General features: G+C 53.1%; 1 protein-coding gene across 4 annotated transcripts in view; it reads left to right on the forward strand.

The window, feature by feature from the left end:
* Nucleotides 1–16,790, forward strand: part of PTPRS (protein tyrosine phosphatase receptor type S) — a 132,876-nt gene that overhangs the window by 82,405 nt on the left and 33,681 nt on the right. For 2 of the 4 annotated variants that reach the window (XM_084276367.1, XM_084276369.1), the window contains 7 exons: nucleotides 2,839–3,108; nucleotides 5,261–5,842; nucleotides 6,655–6,788; nucleotides 6,958–7,102; nucleotides 13,243–13,548; nucleotides 14,917–15,110; nucleotides 15,557–15,583. In XM_084276367.1, coding sequence (XP_084132493.1) covers nucleotides 2,839–3,108; nucleotides 5,261–5,842; nucleotides 6,655–6,788; nucleotides 6,958–7,102; nucleotides 13,243–13,548; nucleotides 14,917–15,110; nucleotides 15,557–15,583 — 1,658 coding nt within the window. The remainder of the gene's footprint in view (nucleotides 1–2,838; nucleotides 3,109–5,260; nucleotides 5,843–6,654; nucleotides 6,789–6,957; nucleotides 7,103–13,242; nucleotides 13,549–14,916; nucleotides 15,111–15,556; nucleotides 15,584–16,790) is intronic. The other 2 variants (XM_084276370.1, XM_084276368.1) reach the window with 1 other exon arrangement.

A 16,790-nucleotide genomic window follows, 5' to 3' on the forward strand; every position in this document is an offset into this window, starting at 1 on the left:
CCGGCATATGTCTCCCCATTTCTCCTCACCTCTTCCCACCTTGCCTCCCCTCTCCAGAAGGTTACATACCGGCCCCCCTCCTCAGAAGAGTCATCCCCACCCCAGATCTTGTCTGCATGTTGACCCCACTTGTTTCTTTTCAAGTTCTCTCCATCTTGTCTCAGATTGTGACCGGGGTGGTCTTCACGTGGCTCCATTTTCTGAAACGTGGTACCTCCTGAAGCAGACAGTGGAAGGAAGGAAGGAAGGATGGAGTAGGCAACAGGGACATAGCCTCATGTCTAGGGCTAAAAGTCTCCCATAGCAGTGCGACAGGAGGGAGGGATGAGCACGTTGCTGGCTCTCTTGAGCCAGAGCTGGTTGTGCAAATACCATTGTACTCTCTCTAAACAGAAGGTCATCTTCTGGTGTTAGTGTCCAGGTGAGTTTGCAGTCCTTCCCTCTGCCTCCCAGTCCCTTGGAGTTGAGAGCATGCTATCCAGTCTCTTGCAAATCCGTGCATGCAGGAAACCTCCTCTGACATCTCCAAGCTCCTAATGCTGCGAACCTGGAACTCTTCTCTTCCTCACCTCTGCTGGTTCCTGACCGCTGGTAACGGTGCAGAAGAGGCTCTGGTAGCACGATGGGAAGAGTATGCCTTTGTTTTTGAAGGCATCACCCTGTCAGCTTGCAGGAGGAGGCAGAGGCTGTTTTTGGCTTTCGTTTGGCAAAGCCCTACTAAATGGAAAACAGCCTCTGCCTCTTCTGGCAGCACCTGTCCCATCCAGAGAGATCCGTGTCGCTGAGCAGCAGCCAGGGAAGTGGGCTGGAAGAGAAACACTAGAAAAACCCAGGAGATCAGTTCTGGGGGCTGTCGGAAGGCACCAGGGCTTGGGAAGAGCGATGGCAGGCTGAGTGCTCGTGCCCTTTGTGTGGCTTTTGCATGGATGTGATCACCACTGATTGTTCCCAGGGTGTTCAGAGAGGTTATCTGGGGACAGGACAGCAGGGACAGGCACCTTCCCGACCCCTCTTTTGGCACTCCTGACTCCCCTGCCCCTTGCTCGCCCTACCTGAGGGGAGATGACTGCATGGCTGGCTGAAGCTGGAGGAGCCCTGTGCTCCTCTTCTCCTCAGGCTGCTGCTGTGCCTGCATCTCCTCGGGGTCCGTATCCTTCGGCTTTGCTTGCGGGATGGGCCCTTGCCCCCCCAGCCCCCTCCCTAGGGCCTCTCCGATCCTCTCCCATCTCTCCTTTATCCGTTCTCCTGCTTTCCCCCCTGAGGAAGAGCCTTCTCCTCGGCCAGCCCAGCTAGTTCAGAAAATGGAGCCAAGGAAACCTCACCCTCCCCTTTTGCGTCCATGTTCTTCCCGTGTAGAGTCTGGAAGCTGCATCCACCTCTCTGCTAAGGAGATGCACAGAACATGTCACTGTTTTCTCAACGTTAAAACTTTCATTACCTTGTTTTTCTTATTAATTCTATTCTATTTATTATTCCGCCAGGGCTGAGATGTGACAATGTGAGCCACCACATTGGGTCACATCAGCTAGAAAAAGTATGCAGCATTAAAGTGGGTTTCCCCCTCCCCTCCCTCTCTTTCTCTCTCTTCTTTTCTCCCTTCCCCTTCCTTGTTCTCCTTCTCCTTGTCTCCCTTTCTTTCTCTGTCGCTCCCTCTCTATTCAGTATCCATGTGGGCATTTGCTAGCCGCCCAGAAATTATATTTCTCTGCATTTTCCTCTCTTTCTATCTTTTTTTCTCTCTCTCTCTCTCTTTTTTACCTATTTTGCATGATGTTTGTGACTCTGAGAGCTGCATCTATCGATGGAACCGTGTCAGATCTTAAAGAGGCTTCGTTAGGGTTTCTATACCCGAAAACCACAAAAATTTCATTAGAGTTTCTCATCTTTTCCACACTCCTTCTCGCTCCAGGGGGACTGCCTCCCCCTGGACGCTTCTCACACGCAGGCACTACCTAAATTCTGGCCCGCCCTGGGGACTCCCTCTCCTCCCTTTTTGGTTTTTCTAATGGGTTTTTGCCTGGTTAACTTCTCAAGCGGTGTCTCTCCGGCGTTTGGGGGGTGTGAAACTTCTCTCTTTGTTGAATTCTCTGGGTCCAACAAGGCAAAAAAAAAACCCCTCCTGAGAAGTTTCCATCTCCATCCCAGCCTTCTCCTCGCCACCGCCCCACCTGTGAGGCATCCCTGGGGCACCGAGCGGCCCTTACCGGAGACAGGGGAGGTACCTGGACCCTTCCAGGGGCTGTGGTGATGGAGGAGCTGTTTGGTTTTCATGGGGGAGGAGGTGATGTGGGAGTCAGGCCCCACTGGAAAAGGGGAGGAGCAGGTTTCCCGGGGCGGGGAGCGGGGAGCTGGGGGCCCCAGCGGCTGTGGAGGAGATTTTTGGACGCTCGCCATGCCAGCTCTTGCCAGTAAAGATGAGAAATTGCTAATAAATTTTTGTGTATTTATCTGTGCTGTGATGGGTCTAATCTTGATCAATGGAACCCTGTTGCTATGAAATATCGCTTTTATGTCTATATTCTATATATTGTTTGTGAAGTAAAAATTTCTTTGTAGTTTAAGTTTATTTTTGGTTTTTTGGTTTCGATTTTTTAATTTCTTTGGTTTTTCTGTTTTGTTTTTAAAGAAGGAAGAAAATAAACGATGACAAACCCCGTCTATATTTAAATTACCTTTTGCTCTTTTTTCTTTTTTCTCCCTTCTCTTCTTTTTTCTTTTTCTTCTCCTTTTTTTTTTTCTCCTCTTCTTTTTTTTTTTTTAATTATTCTTTTGGTTTTTTTGGTTTTTTTGTTTTGTTTTGTTTTGTTTTTTTGTTACCTCTGTGCGTCTCGTCCACAGTTCGCCGTGTGGCCCCTCGCTTCTCCATCTTACCTGTCAGCCATGAAATCATGCCCGGAGGCAACGTCAACATCACCTGCGTGGCCGTGGGTTCGCCCATGCCATACGTCAAGTGGATGCAGGGAGCCGAGGACCTGACGCCTGAAGATGACATGCCCGTGGGCCGTAATGTCTTGGAGCTCACGGATGTCAAGGACTCAGCCAACTACACGTGTGTGGCCATGTCCAGTCTGGGAGTCATAGAAGCCGTTGCTCAGATCACGGTGAAATGTAAGGGAGCGTGAGCACGCCTGCGTGAGCGAGTGCGTGGGTTCCCCGGCTGCACGGCTGTAGGAGCGTTGCACGCGTGAGCGTGGCAGCTGCCGCATGGGTCCTGCGTGTGCAAGGGGTGTGTTGGGTGCTGCATGGTGGTGACAGAGCGCCTGAGCATGTGTGTGCGGAGGAAGCGTGGGCACTGCGTGACGTTCCTGCACGTGAGCAGCTGTGGTCCTGCCTGTCCGCTCCGCCGGTGCATGAGTGGGGCTGTGCATGAGTGGGGATGTGGCTGCGCGACTGCGGGTGCCTGTTCCTGCTCGTGTCTTCGTGTGGCCGCACGGGCTGAGCCTCTGACACACCCGCACGTGAGAGTGGGGCCACAGTCACGCATGTCAGTGGGTAGCTGTGCATGAGTGTGTGTGTGTGCATGGGAGGAGGAGCAATGTGGCTGTACGCGCATGTGGGTGCTGGCTGCATGTAGCCACGTCCGTGCTGTTATGAGCCTGTACGTCCATGTGTAGGTACGTGAGCATGAGCAGGAAGATAAAATGTGTGTGCTGTGAGTGCCCTGTGCTGGGATCTGTGCATGCCTCTTTGGGGATCCCCCCCAAAAAGAAATCCGCAGGGAAGGGGAAGCTGGTGGCTTGAGATCTTCCCTCGCTTGAGGACAGCTGAGCTGGTTGTTGTGAAGAACACTGTGGTTCGGACCCCTGCATGCTTGTTGGTGTCCTGGGGTGTGAGGCTGGCCGGGCAGTTCGCAAGGAGCCTTGGGTGGCTTGAAGCCTGCATGCCATCCTCTTCCAAGGTTAGAGATTCAGCCAAGGCCCTGAGGATCTCTGGCATGCGTACCCTTGCAGTAGAGCCTAGTTCCAGCATCTTAGTGGCCGTTGTTGGCTCAGCAAGAGGGGGAGTAACCCCAGCTTCCAGCTAGCAGTTCCCGAGGAGCACGGGTGCAACCTTCAATCTATTCTGTCCTCAGCAGGGGAGTATTAAAACCCAAGCGGGATGCCCCTGTGGTTGGGTGAGTGTAGAGCTCTTTGTATGAGCTGGTGTCTGCTCTGAGTGCCGGCAATGCCCATGAGGGATCTGGGGGGGAGATGGGGTGGGAAAGGATGCGGGTGGGTGGGGGAAAGGAGGAGAAACACTTTGGAGATGGGGATGGCTAAAGAAAAACCATCCTGTTGTATCTGTGCCTCTGACAAAGGAAGGTCTGACAGTAGGAACGAGTAGGGACTAGTGAGTCTTGATGTGACACTCATCCTGAGCTTTGGCACAGCGAGTGGGCTCCCGTGCCGGCAGAAGGATGCCTGGGGCTGGACTGAAGTGCTCTTTATCATCCAGAGTATTTTTTTTCCTTCCCCTTTTCCCCTGTCTTCCCCTATCAATTTAAAAAGCTGCTGTGTGAGATGCATTGCTTCTGCTTCCATCTACCCTGTCTCTTCAGATGGGGAATCTTGCCCTGCTGGTACCTTCTGCCTTTTGTCATTTTATTCTGTTCCCCCTCCCGTTCCTGCATCCGCAATCTTTCCCAGGCAGAAGATGAAAGGAGAAGTTAGAGCTTTAGAGGTGCTCAAGTCTAGAGAAGATGAGGTTGGAAAGGGTCTAAAGTAGCAAGGAAAACACGGAAAGCTTGTGGTTAAAGGTGCCCAACACGTAGCACCCAGCCTCCAGCGAGCTCCTTCTGGGTGCAAGGCAGGGGAGATACGAATAATAACACACGTTGAGGCTGGAGAGGAAGCACTCCCAGGTATTTATAGTTCCTTAGCTCTGGAGTACCGGTACCTACACTCTGAACACGGAGAGAGGCTCAGCGGTGCCAGAGCGGGGCTGCCAGAGCCGTTTCGGGAGAGGTGATTACGTGCTCGGAAGGAGCTCCCCACAAAACTGCTTCTTCCCACTGCCGTGTGAGCCGGCGGATGTGCAGCTGAAGTCTGTGCTAATGATTCCAGATGCTTAGCCTGAACGCTTTCCTTTTGATGGAGCAGTTTAAGGAGGATAATAGAGTGTATAACTAGGTTCATAATATTTCAGCAGCACTTTACTGAACTGCTGCGCTGTGATTGGTACTGTGCCTCTGGCTCCTGCAGCCCTAACTAGCCCAATTAGGCACCATTTCAGCATCTGTGTGGTGGGTTTGGTTTTAAATGCCTTTCTTCCTGATTCTCAGCACTCCCCAAGGCTCCCGGGACGCCAGTGGTGACAGAGACGACAGCAACAAGTATCACCATCACCTGGGACTCTGGAAATCCAGACCCCGTGTCCTACTATGTCATTGAATACAAGTCTAAAAGCCAGGATGGACCCTATCAGATCAAAGAGGACATCACCACCACACGCTACAGTATCGGGGGTCTCAGCCCCAACTCTGAATATGAGATCTGGGTCTCTGCGGTCAACAGCATCGGGCAAGGGCCTCCCAGCGAGTCAGTGGTGACTCGCACTGGGGAACAAGCTCCTGCCAGTGCCCCCCGTAACGTGCAGGGACGAATGCTGAGCAGCACCACCATGATCATCCAGTGGGAGGAACCGGTGGAGCCCAACGGGCAGATCCGTGGCTATCGTGTCTATTATACCATGGAGCCTGATCAGCCTGTCAGCAACTGGCAGAAGCACAACGTTGATGACAGCCTCCTGACCACGGTGGGCAGCCTTCTGGAGGATGAAACCTACACAGTCCGGGTCCTGGCCTTCACCTCTGTGGGAGATGGGCCTCTTTCCGACCCCATCCAGGTTAAGACGCAGCAAGGAGGTGAGCACCAGCTTGGGATGTGTTGGGCTGCAGGAGGGAGAGATGTTGGCTTGTGGCATTATCCAGCTGGGGTGCAGTGTCACCGGGGTGGGTCTTGTCTTTACTGGATCAGTTTGATTGAAATCACTTTCCATGTGGAAGCTCCGTCCTGTGGCTGCAGCCAGAGGCCCTGGGACATCATTTCTCATCTGTTCTTCTCTGGGAAAGGTAGTTGCTTTAATGGGGTGGGGCAAGCAGTTATGCAAAGAGAATCCATTTCTGCTGTGCTGTGCTTCAAAGTTGAAGGTACCTTACTGCTTCTGGTTTCTAAATATCTTCAATAGACCTAAGAGTGCTCCCTGCCCAGGGAGAGGTGAAGCTTAGCTCTCCTTAAAGCACCCACAGCAGGCTTGATGAGCTGAGAGCAAAAGGTGTTCTGTAGCAGGTTGTCACCCAGCACGCTTTTGGGTGCTCTTCCTGTGGTATGGGGGTGCTAGTGAGGAAACTCAGTGTCCTCAGAAGGCTGTTCCTGGCTTCCCACTCCCCAAATCTTTTAATGCTGGGGATCAGTGGAGGGACTGTAGCATCCTATAGGACTCCGGTGTCTCCAGCAGCTCTGGATGTGCTGGAATCCCTGCAGTAGGATTTACCCCTCTGCTGCACTAAAGAAAGAGCCTGCCCACTCTGCAATGGGGCATGTTGCTGCTGACATGCGCTTCTCACACAGGCTTTGAGGGAAACAGGGTAGGGGTCTTCTCATCATCCAGGCTAATGTGGTTCCTCCTGTGTCTCGTCTTGCCTCATCTGCCCCGTTGGATCCTTCTCTGTGTCAGTTCCTGGGCAGCCGATGAACTTCCGAGCAGAAGCCAAGACAGAGACGAGCATCGTACTGTCATGGAGCCCTCCTCGCCAGGAGATCATAGTGAAGTATGAGCTCCTCTATAAGGAAGGAGACCACGGCAGGGAGGTGAGTCCAGAGAGGAGCAGCGTAAAGGGTTGGGGCCCCGAGGAGCATCCCAGCCCTCTGTTCCCCAAGGCGGCTCAGAGAGGGGAGCAGGGCAGGTGTCTCAGGGCAGGCTTCGCCTCTGCTCCTTTTTGTTTGGTTTTATTTTTCTCTTCCCCCTCGCCCACCTCAGGTGCAGAAGAACTTCGAGCCAACAACCTCCTTCACTGTGGAAGGCCTGAAGCCCAACACTGAGTATGTCTTCCGTCTGGCCGCCCGCTCGGCTCTGGGCCTGGGGGCCTTCACCCCGGAGGTCAGAGAGCGCACCTTGCAGTCTAGTAGGTGTCTCTCCTTTTCCCACCCTTCTCTGAGGGGAAGACAGTCAGGGAGCCAGAGATGGTGGGCACAGGGGTACGGAGCTGTGGGGTGGCCCTGCGTGGTGCTGCGGCGGTTCGCGCCTCTGCGTTTCCTCTGCGGGGAGGGGGGGTTCTCCTGGGACCTGCCCCCAGCTCCCTTTGCTGACCCAGATAGCTGAGGCGCGGGGCTGGTGTGCGCTTCGGCAGGAGGCCGTTTAAGCACCCATCTGCTCCAAAGGGTGGGTGAGGAGCTGGGGGGGGGGGGGTGGGCTGCTGCGCTGGCCCGCGGTGCTGAGCATGCTCAGGGAGGGCAGCACCCCACCATCGTGCAGCCAAAACCGAGAGCAGCAGCTGTGCGGATGGGGTGCACGAGTGATGGAGAGGGGAGATGGTGGGTGGAAGAGGAGAAGGGAAGGTGATGAATCCGAAAGTCCCCTGTTTTCCCTGGCCTTTGGGAAAGCGGTCCTCATGCTCTTCCCCTTGAGCAAAAGCTCTGCCAGGAATGGTCCTGTTTGGGCTCCAGCAGAGCAAGAGAGAGGAGGCTGAGGGGTGGTGGGGTGTGTGTGTGATATTAATGCCACTGGGATGGAGTGTATGCAACCAAAATGTGCTGGTTTTAGTTTAATGGATTGTCTCCCTTCGCTGTTGCCCTGGGGACAATAACCCTGGATGGCAATAATTCAACCTGGGCTTTTCACAGATCTTTTGCTTTTAAATGAAGTGGTTTTTTTTCACTGCATGAGTGGCTGTGGCAGCTGTTCTTTGTGTTTTCTGTCTCCTCTCATCTCTACTAAATCACTCCGCTGCAGTTTGGAGTAGCCGGGAGCAGAACTAACTCAGAAATGGCTCTGGTCACCAGTGTGAGGAGGGAGAGCGCCTGCTCCCATCTCTCAGAGTCCTTAACGAGGGAGAGCAGCGGGCTCTCGGCTGGGCACCTGCTCCATCCTTCCGTTTTAATTGTCACGTCCTGCTGTCTGTCTGTCTCTCTCTCTCTCTCTCTTTTCCCTGTCTCTCTCCTTCTCTTTCTCTCCCCCGAGGAGTGGGAGGAGAGGGGAGTCTGTTCCTGCATAGGCACAATACCTTACTGGGGCTTTCTCAGGCCATGCAAAGATATTTTGTTTTCTTCTTTCCTTCACATGTTTTTCCCCTTTTTTCCTTTATTTTTTTCTCTTTTCCTTACTCTTCTCTACATATCAAATGAAAAATCCTCTCCTGACTTTGCTGCAGATCTGCTGGTTCTGATCCCGGGGTGGTGCTGTCAGAGGGAGCATCGCCAAGGGGTGGGGGCAAAAATGAACTGAGAGGACCTGCAAAAGAAGTATCAAACTTACCCACACTCTGCTTCTGTTTTACAAGGGGTTTCCTCCTTGAGGTTCATGGGGAGGGGAGGAAAGGCGGGTCTGGGGTCTGTGCTTTCTGGTCGGAGAAAATCAGGCTGGAAGAGGGAGTGGGAGCTGCTGGCAGCAGGGCTTAGTGACCGTGGATATTCTTCCCCACAGGGTGAGGAGAAGGGGATCTGGGAAAGGGAAGGCTTTGGGGCTTTTTCTAACTTGGCACCTGCCTGCATCGAGGCCTGGTTTATGTCTCTAGCTCAGCTCGCACAGGGATAGTTTCATTAATTTAATGCTCTTAAGAACATCAGCTGGGAGCTGTCAGTGTCCTGTAACACGGTGAAACATTTTTTCCTGGCTGGCTGTTGGAGGAACGAGTCAATTCTCCCTGGTCCAGGCAACATCCTTCGGCTCACAGACCTTCTGGCTCGGGACAGGCTTTTGTGTCTTCCCTCTGCAGCTCCTTTTCCGTTCAGCTCCTCCTTGGCCTGCTCCATGGCTCTTCTTTCTCTTCTCTTCCGCTGTCTGCCTGCCTGCCTGCCTGCCTTGCAGCCCCAATGAAACCAGCTCCCTTGCTCTCTCTGTCTGTCTGTCTCTTGCTGGGCGGTTTCACACCACGATGGCATCTTGTCTCTGCAACAGCAAAGCCTCCCTCGTCCTCCTGCAGCCTGCCAAAGGGTTCCCTCCTCTTCCTCTCCCAGCTCTGCTGGCAAGCATGTGCCTGCATGCCGCAGCCCTCCCTGCATCGCACCCCTTCCTGCACAACACCCTCCACCTCCCTTGTCAGGGTGGCTCCTCCTGAGCATCATAACCAAAGTAAAATCCATTAAACTAAAGGTAAAGTATCTTTTTCTTCTTGAAGTAGCTGGGTTTTAACTCTTCAAGTACCAGAGACGTAGATTGTGGATATAACGGACTCTCGTGGTTGGAGGAAGCTGGTTTGCCCTTTCTAAGTAGCCGTGACCTTCCCAGGGCTCCTCGGCATCTCTCCTACTCGGAAAATTCAGAGTCAGCAGACAGGGGTGGCAGGGTGGGTGCTGTGAGGCTGCATGTGCAGGTGCAGAGGAACAGCAGGGCTTTCTCACCCTCCGTTCCACCCGGAGAAAGGATGTTTGCCCCGTGCCGTTAGCTCTGCTCTCCTTCCCTTCCCCCTTCCTCACAGTATGGTGATGGACAAAACTTAACGCAAAGTCTGTGGTACCTCAAGGGTTAAAAAACATTGTGCTGTACAAAGATCAGTAAGGGTCATTCTTGTGGCTTGGACAGTCAACTTTAAAGCATGTAAAAGATGCAGTTCAGGTGAGTACTGGCTGGTCTCAAGCGGATTCACAAATACAGTCCACCCTGTCGCTGCAGGCTCACACACATGTGCGGGGATCTGCACACACTCCTGATGTCCTGGAGCCCGTGAGAGGGCAGGAAGGGGCTCCCAAAAAGCCACCTGCCTGGTGAAAACACCAACTCAATGAGCAGAGGGGGGCTCTTGTAGCTCTTGTAGCTCCCTCGGCAGCAAAGAGGGTTGTTGCAGAGCTCCTGGCCTCCGCGTCGGGCTGCAGCACTGTGCCTCCTGCCTGCAGCTCCCGCTGTCTCGATGCCGTCCCCGTGCCCGCACACGTGTCTGCAGCCTCACGCAGGTTGGGCTGGATTGTGAAGGAAACTCACAGCACCATGAACTCCCCAGATGTGTCGCCAGTATGGCCAGCCAGCACTTGGTGGCTGTTTTCATCCAGGTGCTGTAGTCAATGAGAGTGATGGGGAGAGAGGTCCGGGTGGGATCTGGGCCTTCTCCTCCCCATCACACCCCCCACAACATCCCCCAAAGAAAGTGCAAATCATCCCCCCCAGGAGGCCTCGCTCCAGGGCCTCGCCTAGGGCCCTGTGCTGGAGCCTAGAGGGTGAGTGTGAGCAAGCGAGCGTGACCACGCACAGCAGCTGCCAGTGCAAACAGTGAACCCAAGTGCCAGCTGGAGCTCCGGCTCTGCTTACTGGGGCTTTCATAATGAGTTTCGGGATGGAAAGGGTAGGTCAGGTCAGACCCTCTCTGCAGTGGGTTTCTCTGGTGGCTTTGGCTAGGCAGGAGAGGTGGCTTCTGATGCCATCCTGATGGGGAGAAAAAAAAGAAGCAACTGGCATCACAGCAGGCAGAGGGTCGAGTCCTTTCCTCTGTACCCCAAAAGAGCCTTGAGTTGCTTCTGGGGTGTGGGAAGAAGCAGCACACGTCCATTCTGGAGATGATGGTGCTGCATTGATCGCAGCAGGTGGAGAGCAATGGGTGGGGGGGGAAGAGATCCATCCACAGGACTCTGCTGTCCTGCTCTTTGGTCTGCACACAGGTACCGCAGCAAAAGGGAATAGGTTTGGGGTCCAAAATTGCTCTTGCTGCACTAGCCTGGGGTCTGCTGGTGGGGGATGCCTCAGTGGGGGGGCTAGCAGTGAGGCAGGGTGGCATTGAAAAGCCAGTCATGTACAGAAACCCACCAGGAGCTTGGTCTGGCCTTGTAGCTCAGTTTCTCTTGTTCTCTCGTAAGAAAGTCTTATAAGTTAGCAGTTGAAGCGTGGAAGGTAGGTAAACAGACTGGGAATGTTCTGGAAGGAGTCACTTTTTATATCAGTATTATTTTATTATTATGATTTCCTTTCCAATGTGTTTTTTGGTTAATTTATTGTAACTTACTGGCTTGATTTGTGTTTTACTTTACAGTTTGTTACTTTTGGTTTCGTTTATTTGCCATATTTTGTATTCTTTTGCGTGGCTAGCCATGGTGGGGGGGTCATCCCCCTCCACAGTGGGATTTCCTAGGAGAAGGGCTTCATTCTGCCATCTTAAATCCAGCCAGAATGTAGCAATAAAGCGTGAAGGTAGGGTAGCAGTACCCAGAACGTCCTCCCAGACAGAGGGCTCAGCCCTGTGGTGTGAGGACACTCTCTGCTATTTCTCCAAACCCACTTCTGGGTAACGGTGTGAAGCACATGGCTTCTGCTCCAGTGCAAACTGGGCAAACTGGGACTCAGTTTAGGAGAGTCCTTGAGGCAAGCAGGGCCTAAACATCTGTTGGCCACTCAGGGACAGGAGTAAGAGGTTTGAAAAAGCCCCACATTCCTCAGTAAAAGAGCTTTTTGATGATTAAAAAGCAGCAGAAATGAGAGATGGTGACCATCGTTTAGCTGCTCCTTTACTTCTTGTTTTGGGGGCTTAAACCGTGGGTTCTGGCAGTGTCTGCCCGGAGTCAGGAGCCATGGAGTGGGAATGGGTTGGGTGAGATGGGATTTGCAGAGTTGCCTAGAAAATGTCTCGCTCAACCTGGGCTGATTGACGGGACTTGGGGATGGAAAGAAGCCTGGCCTGAGCTCTCCCAAAGCGACTGGGTTACTGCTGGGGTACAGACCCTGTGTCCAGACCTCCCCATGGTCTCAGACCCATGGCATCTCCGCAGGCCACAGCCGCGGCATCGCCACATGCCCCGGCACATAGTGTCTGACAGGTGGAGTCAGCATCCTGCTTCTCAGGCAGACCACACTAAAAACCACCTCCCGTGAGCGGCCCTGCTGCTCCAGGCTGTGCTTTACACCTTCCCCATCTCCTCAGAGCCGGCCCTCAGACAGTTGTCTGCAGCTACTGTGAGAACAGGCGGCTGCGTCAGGCCGCATTTCCGGCGCGTTCTCCTGGCATGTGCAGAGAAATACCCCAGCGTAGTTCAGGCAGCAAGGTTTATCCCTGCTGGGTTAACCCCCTGGGTACCTGAATACCTTGCAACCCCGCCTCTCACTTCTTGGCAAGTCTTTGCTCAAACCCCCTCCTGTCTGAACATGTCGGGCCTGTTGCTTGGCCCTGTCCTGGCCGTTACCACCATGGGGCTTTTGCCTCCTTTGGTCTGGGGGCACCTGGTGGCTTCCATCCGGAGGTACACACCCCTAAATTTAAGCCTTCCAGCAAAAGATCTCTTTTCCTTACTTTTCACAGAAATCTGAGGGCCCAGAGCCCACAGGTTGGAGAGAAGCACTTTACCAGCCAGGGCAGGATCTGCTGGGGTGCGGGATTTGCCCCAAGGCAGCTGGAGGAAGGGCTTTCGGGGGTAAACTTGGAAGAGAGGAGCCAGAGGGGAGACCTTATCACCACCTCCACTGACCTGCCAGGAGGGTGCAGAGAGGTGGGCGATGGTCTCTTCAGCCAGGGGACAGGAGATGGGACAAGGGGAAATGGCCTCACGCTGCACCAGGGCAGGGTCAGCTCAGATGGGAGGGAAAAGTTCTTCCCTGAAAGAGTTGTCAGGGCCCGGCACAGGCTGCCCAGGGAGGGGGCTGAGTCCCTGCCTCTGGGTGTGTTTAACAGACAGGGAGATGAGGTGCTCAGGGATATGGTTCAGCACAGGACAGGAATGGTTGGACTTGATGGTCTTAAAGGTCCTTTCCAACCTTGGGACTGTGATTCTGTGAACCCTGGGTGCTGAGGTTGGTGCCAGCTGTGCAGAGCAGACACGGCAGGGCCCCGCTTGGCTAGCCCGCTTGCTGTTTTAGCCCTTTGCTTTACAATGCCTTCATTTCAATGTCCCATTTCATTTCTGTTGGCTTTTTTTGTTTTTCTTTCATTCTTTTCATTTTAAAAAAAAAAAAAGACAACAACAAAAAGCTCTCTTCTTTTTTAATTTTATCTTCCTAAACCAAATTTTCGTACGTTTTATTTTAGATTTTTTTGTTATCATTTTTCCTTTTTTTTTTTCTTTTTTATCTTTCCCATCTTTTGTTTTTTTCCCCCTTCTTCCCCACCCCCTCCTGAATTTTCCCCCCTCATAGAACCGTCTGCCCCCCCTCAAGACGTAAAATGCGTCAGCACCAGATCAACCGCCATTCTGGTAAGTTGGCGGCCGCCTCCGGCCGAAAGCCAAAATGGCGTCCTGGCTGGATACAGCGTCTACTATCGAGCGCTGGACTCTGAGGACACGGAGCTTAAGGAGGTGAATGATATCCCCCCAACCACCAGTCAGATCCTGCTGGAGTCCCTGGAGAAGTGGACAGAGTATCGCATCACTGTCGTGGCTCATACGGAGGTGGGGCCGGGCCCGGAGAGCTCGCCGGTTATCGTCCGGACAGATGAAGATGGTAATTGCCTTTCTTCTGGTTTTCTTCTGGGTCCCCTGGTGAATATGTGTCCCTGGAGTGGGCTTGGCCCATGCTGGGGAGGACACGTCGAGTCCCTTCTTGTGGCTTGTGAATGGGGCCTCAGCCTCTGCTCCAAGATATGCAACATCCTTCGCTGTCGCCTCCCTCAGTCCCCCTAAATATCGGGGTCTGGAGGGTGGCCCATCCCTGCTTTAGGGTTGGCTTATTGGGATTTCAGGGGGGTGGGTTTAACATTGAGCCTCTGAGCCCTTGACTGCACCCCCTTTCCTGAAAAGATGCTGAGCAAGCAGCAGCTGAGGCAGCGAGGGAATCGGAGAAGAGGAGGTGATTGCTGCCAGAAAGTGTTTTAAAGCATTCAAGAGTTCTTCCCACCCTTTCCTTGTCACTGCCTCCTCTTGGAGCCAAAGTTTGATGAGTGGCAGAGAGGAAGGAATCTCTGTTATTAACAAAGTTTCCCAAACCCTTCAGCAGCAGGCAGCTTAGAGTCCAGTTCAGTGACCCAGCTCAGAGACGTTTAGCAGATGGGGACTTGAACTTCCCTGGTGTTCCTACAGGAAAATAAACCCAGGGGAAAATGTCTTTGCATGAAGGGAGAGTACCCTCACGTTGAGGATGGGACCCTCAAATAGTAAGGTCAGGTAAATGAGGTAATTCCAAACTTTTCCCACTTTATTCCTCCATCCCAATTAAAAAAGAATTTTGGAAAAATCAGCAGGTTTCTCCCCAGTGCTGGTCCTGTTGCCCTGAACTCCTGCCCATGTCCAAATGGCTCCTTGCTCAGAGAAAGTACAGTTCTCTTTCAGATGAGGCTGTCATCCCCATCATTAGGATGATGATGTCCAAGAACTCAGCCTAAATTCCATTCAGGACATGTCTTGTTCCCTGTCCTGAGATTACGCAGTGGCTGTAGGCACAAACCCACCTGCCCTGCCTGAGAGAGCTCCAAGGGCAAGTCCCCCTCCGATCCTCTGCCCCTCTGCCACCCCACAGGCAGGACCAGAGCTTTTCTGGCTCAGTAGATAATGACATCATCCTCAGAACAGGGGCTGGAGCTATATGGTTTCTTCCATCTGACCAAACTGGGGACAGGGGAACCTATGGAAGAACAGCTGGCCTGTGAGATGGACCTGTTCCCATGCCCATCTCCGAGCTGTGCACATTAAATGGCCCAGAGCTGCTTCCCTGTTTCACTGGGAAAAGGCCGTGGCAGATGATGGGACGGCTGTGGCTCGGCTGCTAAATCTCCCCCACCTTTCAGGGCTGCGATTGGGGTCCCATAGGTGAAGTGAGAGGCTCCAGCTACAAGTCCCCGAGTGACTCTGAGCCCTTTTCTCCCCTTCCTCGCAGTGCCCAGCGCGCCGCCTCGGAAAGTGGAGGTGGAGGTCCTGAACTCAACCGCAATCCAAGTGTTCTGGCGCTCTCCAGTCCAGAACCGCCAGCATGGCCAGATCCGCGGCTACCAGGTCCACTACGTGCGCATGGAGAACGGAGAGGCCCGGGGGCTGCCCCAGATTAAGGACATCATGCTGGCTGACGCCCAGGTAAGGGCTGCTCTCCTGCTCCCCTCGCTTCTCTCGCACAAGGGCTGAGGGGGAGGTGGGTGCTCCAGCTGCCGCGTCTCATCCCAGGCAACACGACGCTGGAGAAGGTAGAGGGGTGTCTCCATGACAAGGTGTATGTTGTCTTTCTGCAGTTCATGTGCATTCCCAGACACTAGCTATTGTGGAAGAGTATGAACTGCTGTCCCAGCACTGAACTAAATCCCACCCGTCCTCCCTGTGTCTGGGACGTCTTAAGACAGGCAAAGGGCCACAGTGGAATCTACTAATTTTCCCCACTCTACTTCTTCCTTCAATGCTGGCCTGGTAACTTCTGACCTTGTGTGGCTGCTTGGCTCAGGGACTCCTTCCTCACGCTGTGTCTCTGTCTTTCCCTTCTTTCCCCTCTTGTATTCTCACGTGCAAAACCTCTCTTGTTCTCTGCCCAGTGGGAAACAGATGACACTGCTGAATACGTAAGTAAATAAAAGTAACAAACCCTCCCTTCCTGGTTCTGTCCTTCCCTTCTCCTGCTTCCTGTCCTGGGGGGGGATTTTCCTTTCCCTTGTATTTTTCTCCAGTGCTGATGTGCCTGTTGTAGAGCCTGGCGTTGATGTTCCCACACCTTCTGTCCCCCCCCACCCTGTTCACTTTGCTCTGTGACCCTGTGTGATGGTGTAGTTCTGTCAGCACGCAGCGATACCGCAGGGTTTTCCCCTCGGCTCCGGAGGGAACAGGAGCTTGCTGCTCCTCTGTGGGGAAGCAGATGACACATTGGATTTGGGGCTGCCCTGAACATAGGAACGTAGGGATGGGCTGGTTTGCAAGTGCCTCTGCCTTGCGTCTGGAAAACCCCAGTTAGGCTGGAAAGCATCAGGTATTCGAAGCCCTGGAAGCCCTAAGCTGTGAGGGCACAAGCACATGCTTTGTGCCTGTGAAGGGCCAAGGTTCTGACCTACTCCTTGATGCAAAGCTCTGAGTCACTATTGGCATTTTCACCTTTAAGAAGACCTTAAAACCAGCTCTGCTGTTTGGCATTTGCTGCTTCTGCTGAAATGCTCCACGGTTTCCATGATCTTACAGCTACAAAGCAGGAGGAGAAAACATTTCCTTCTTGGGATGGAGAGGTCCCACCATACACACTACTGAATTGAACGTATTCACAACTCCTTGACATTGCCAAGTGCCCTTCAAAAGTGAGGGACCTCTCTCTAACAGATGGAGAAAGTGAGTCACATGAAAGGCAAAGTCTTTTGTCTGAAATCTTAATGACTCAGTGGCAAGAGCAGAACATCTTGACTTCTCAAAGATGGACCTGTATGTGGCTAGCAGCTTCCAGACTTGTTGCTCAAACTCCCACTGTTTTGAAGTTCTCCTGTCCCACTCTCCACTCAGCTTTGGGGCAATACAGATATTTTTCAGGACCACCAAATTCTCCCCAAGTGCTGCCCTGAGATTTAACACTGAAAGCACTAAGGGGTGGGAGGGGGTTGAGGGGAGAGGGAGCCCATAAAACACGCACAACATTGGCATCTCCCTCCTTGTCAGGGCCTTGGAGAAAACCCTGCTGCATCTGCTCTCATCCTGTTTGATTTAGTGTGGGGGTGCCTTCTCACAACACAGCCCTCTGAAGGACTTCATGGGGAAGGGCTGTTCTTGAGGCTGGGCTCCTGAAAAAAGCCC

The sequence above is a fragment of the Gallinula chloropus genome (genome assembly GCF_964237585.1).
Source record: "Gallinula chloropus genome assembly, chromosome: 28".
Classification (NCBI taxonomy): Eukaryota; Metazoa; Chordata; class Aves; order Gruiformes; family Rallidae; genus Gallinula; species Gallinula chloropus.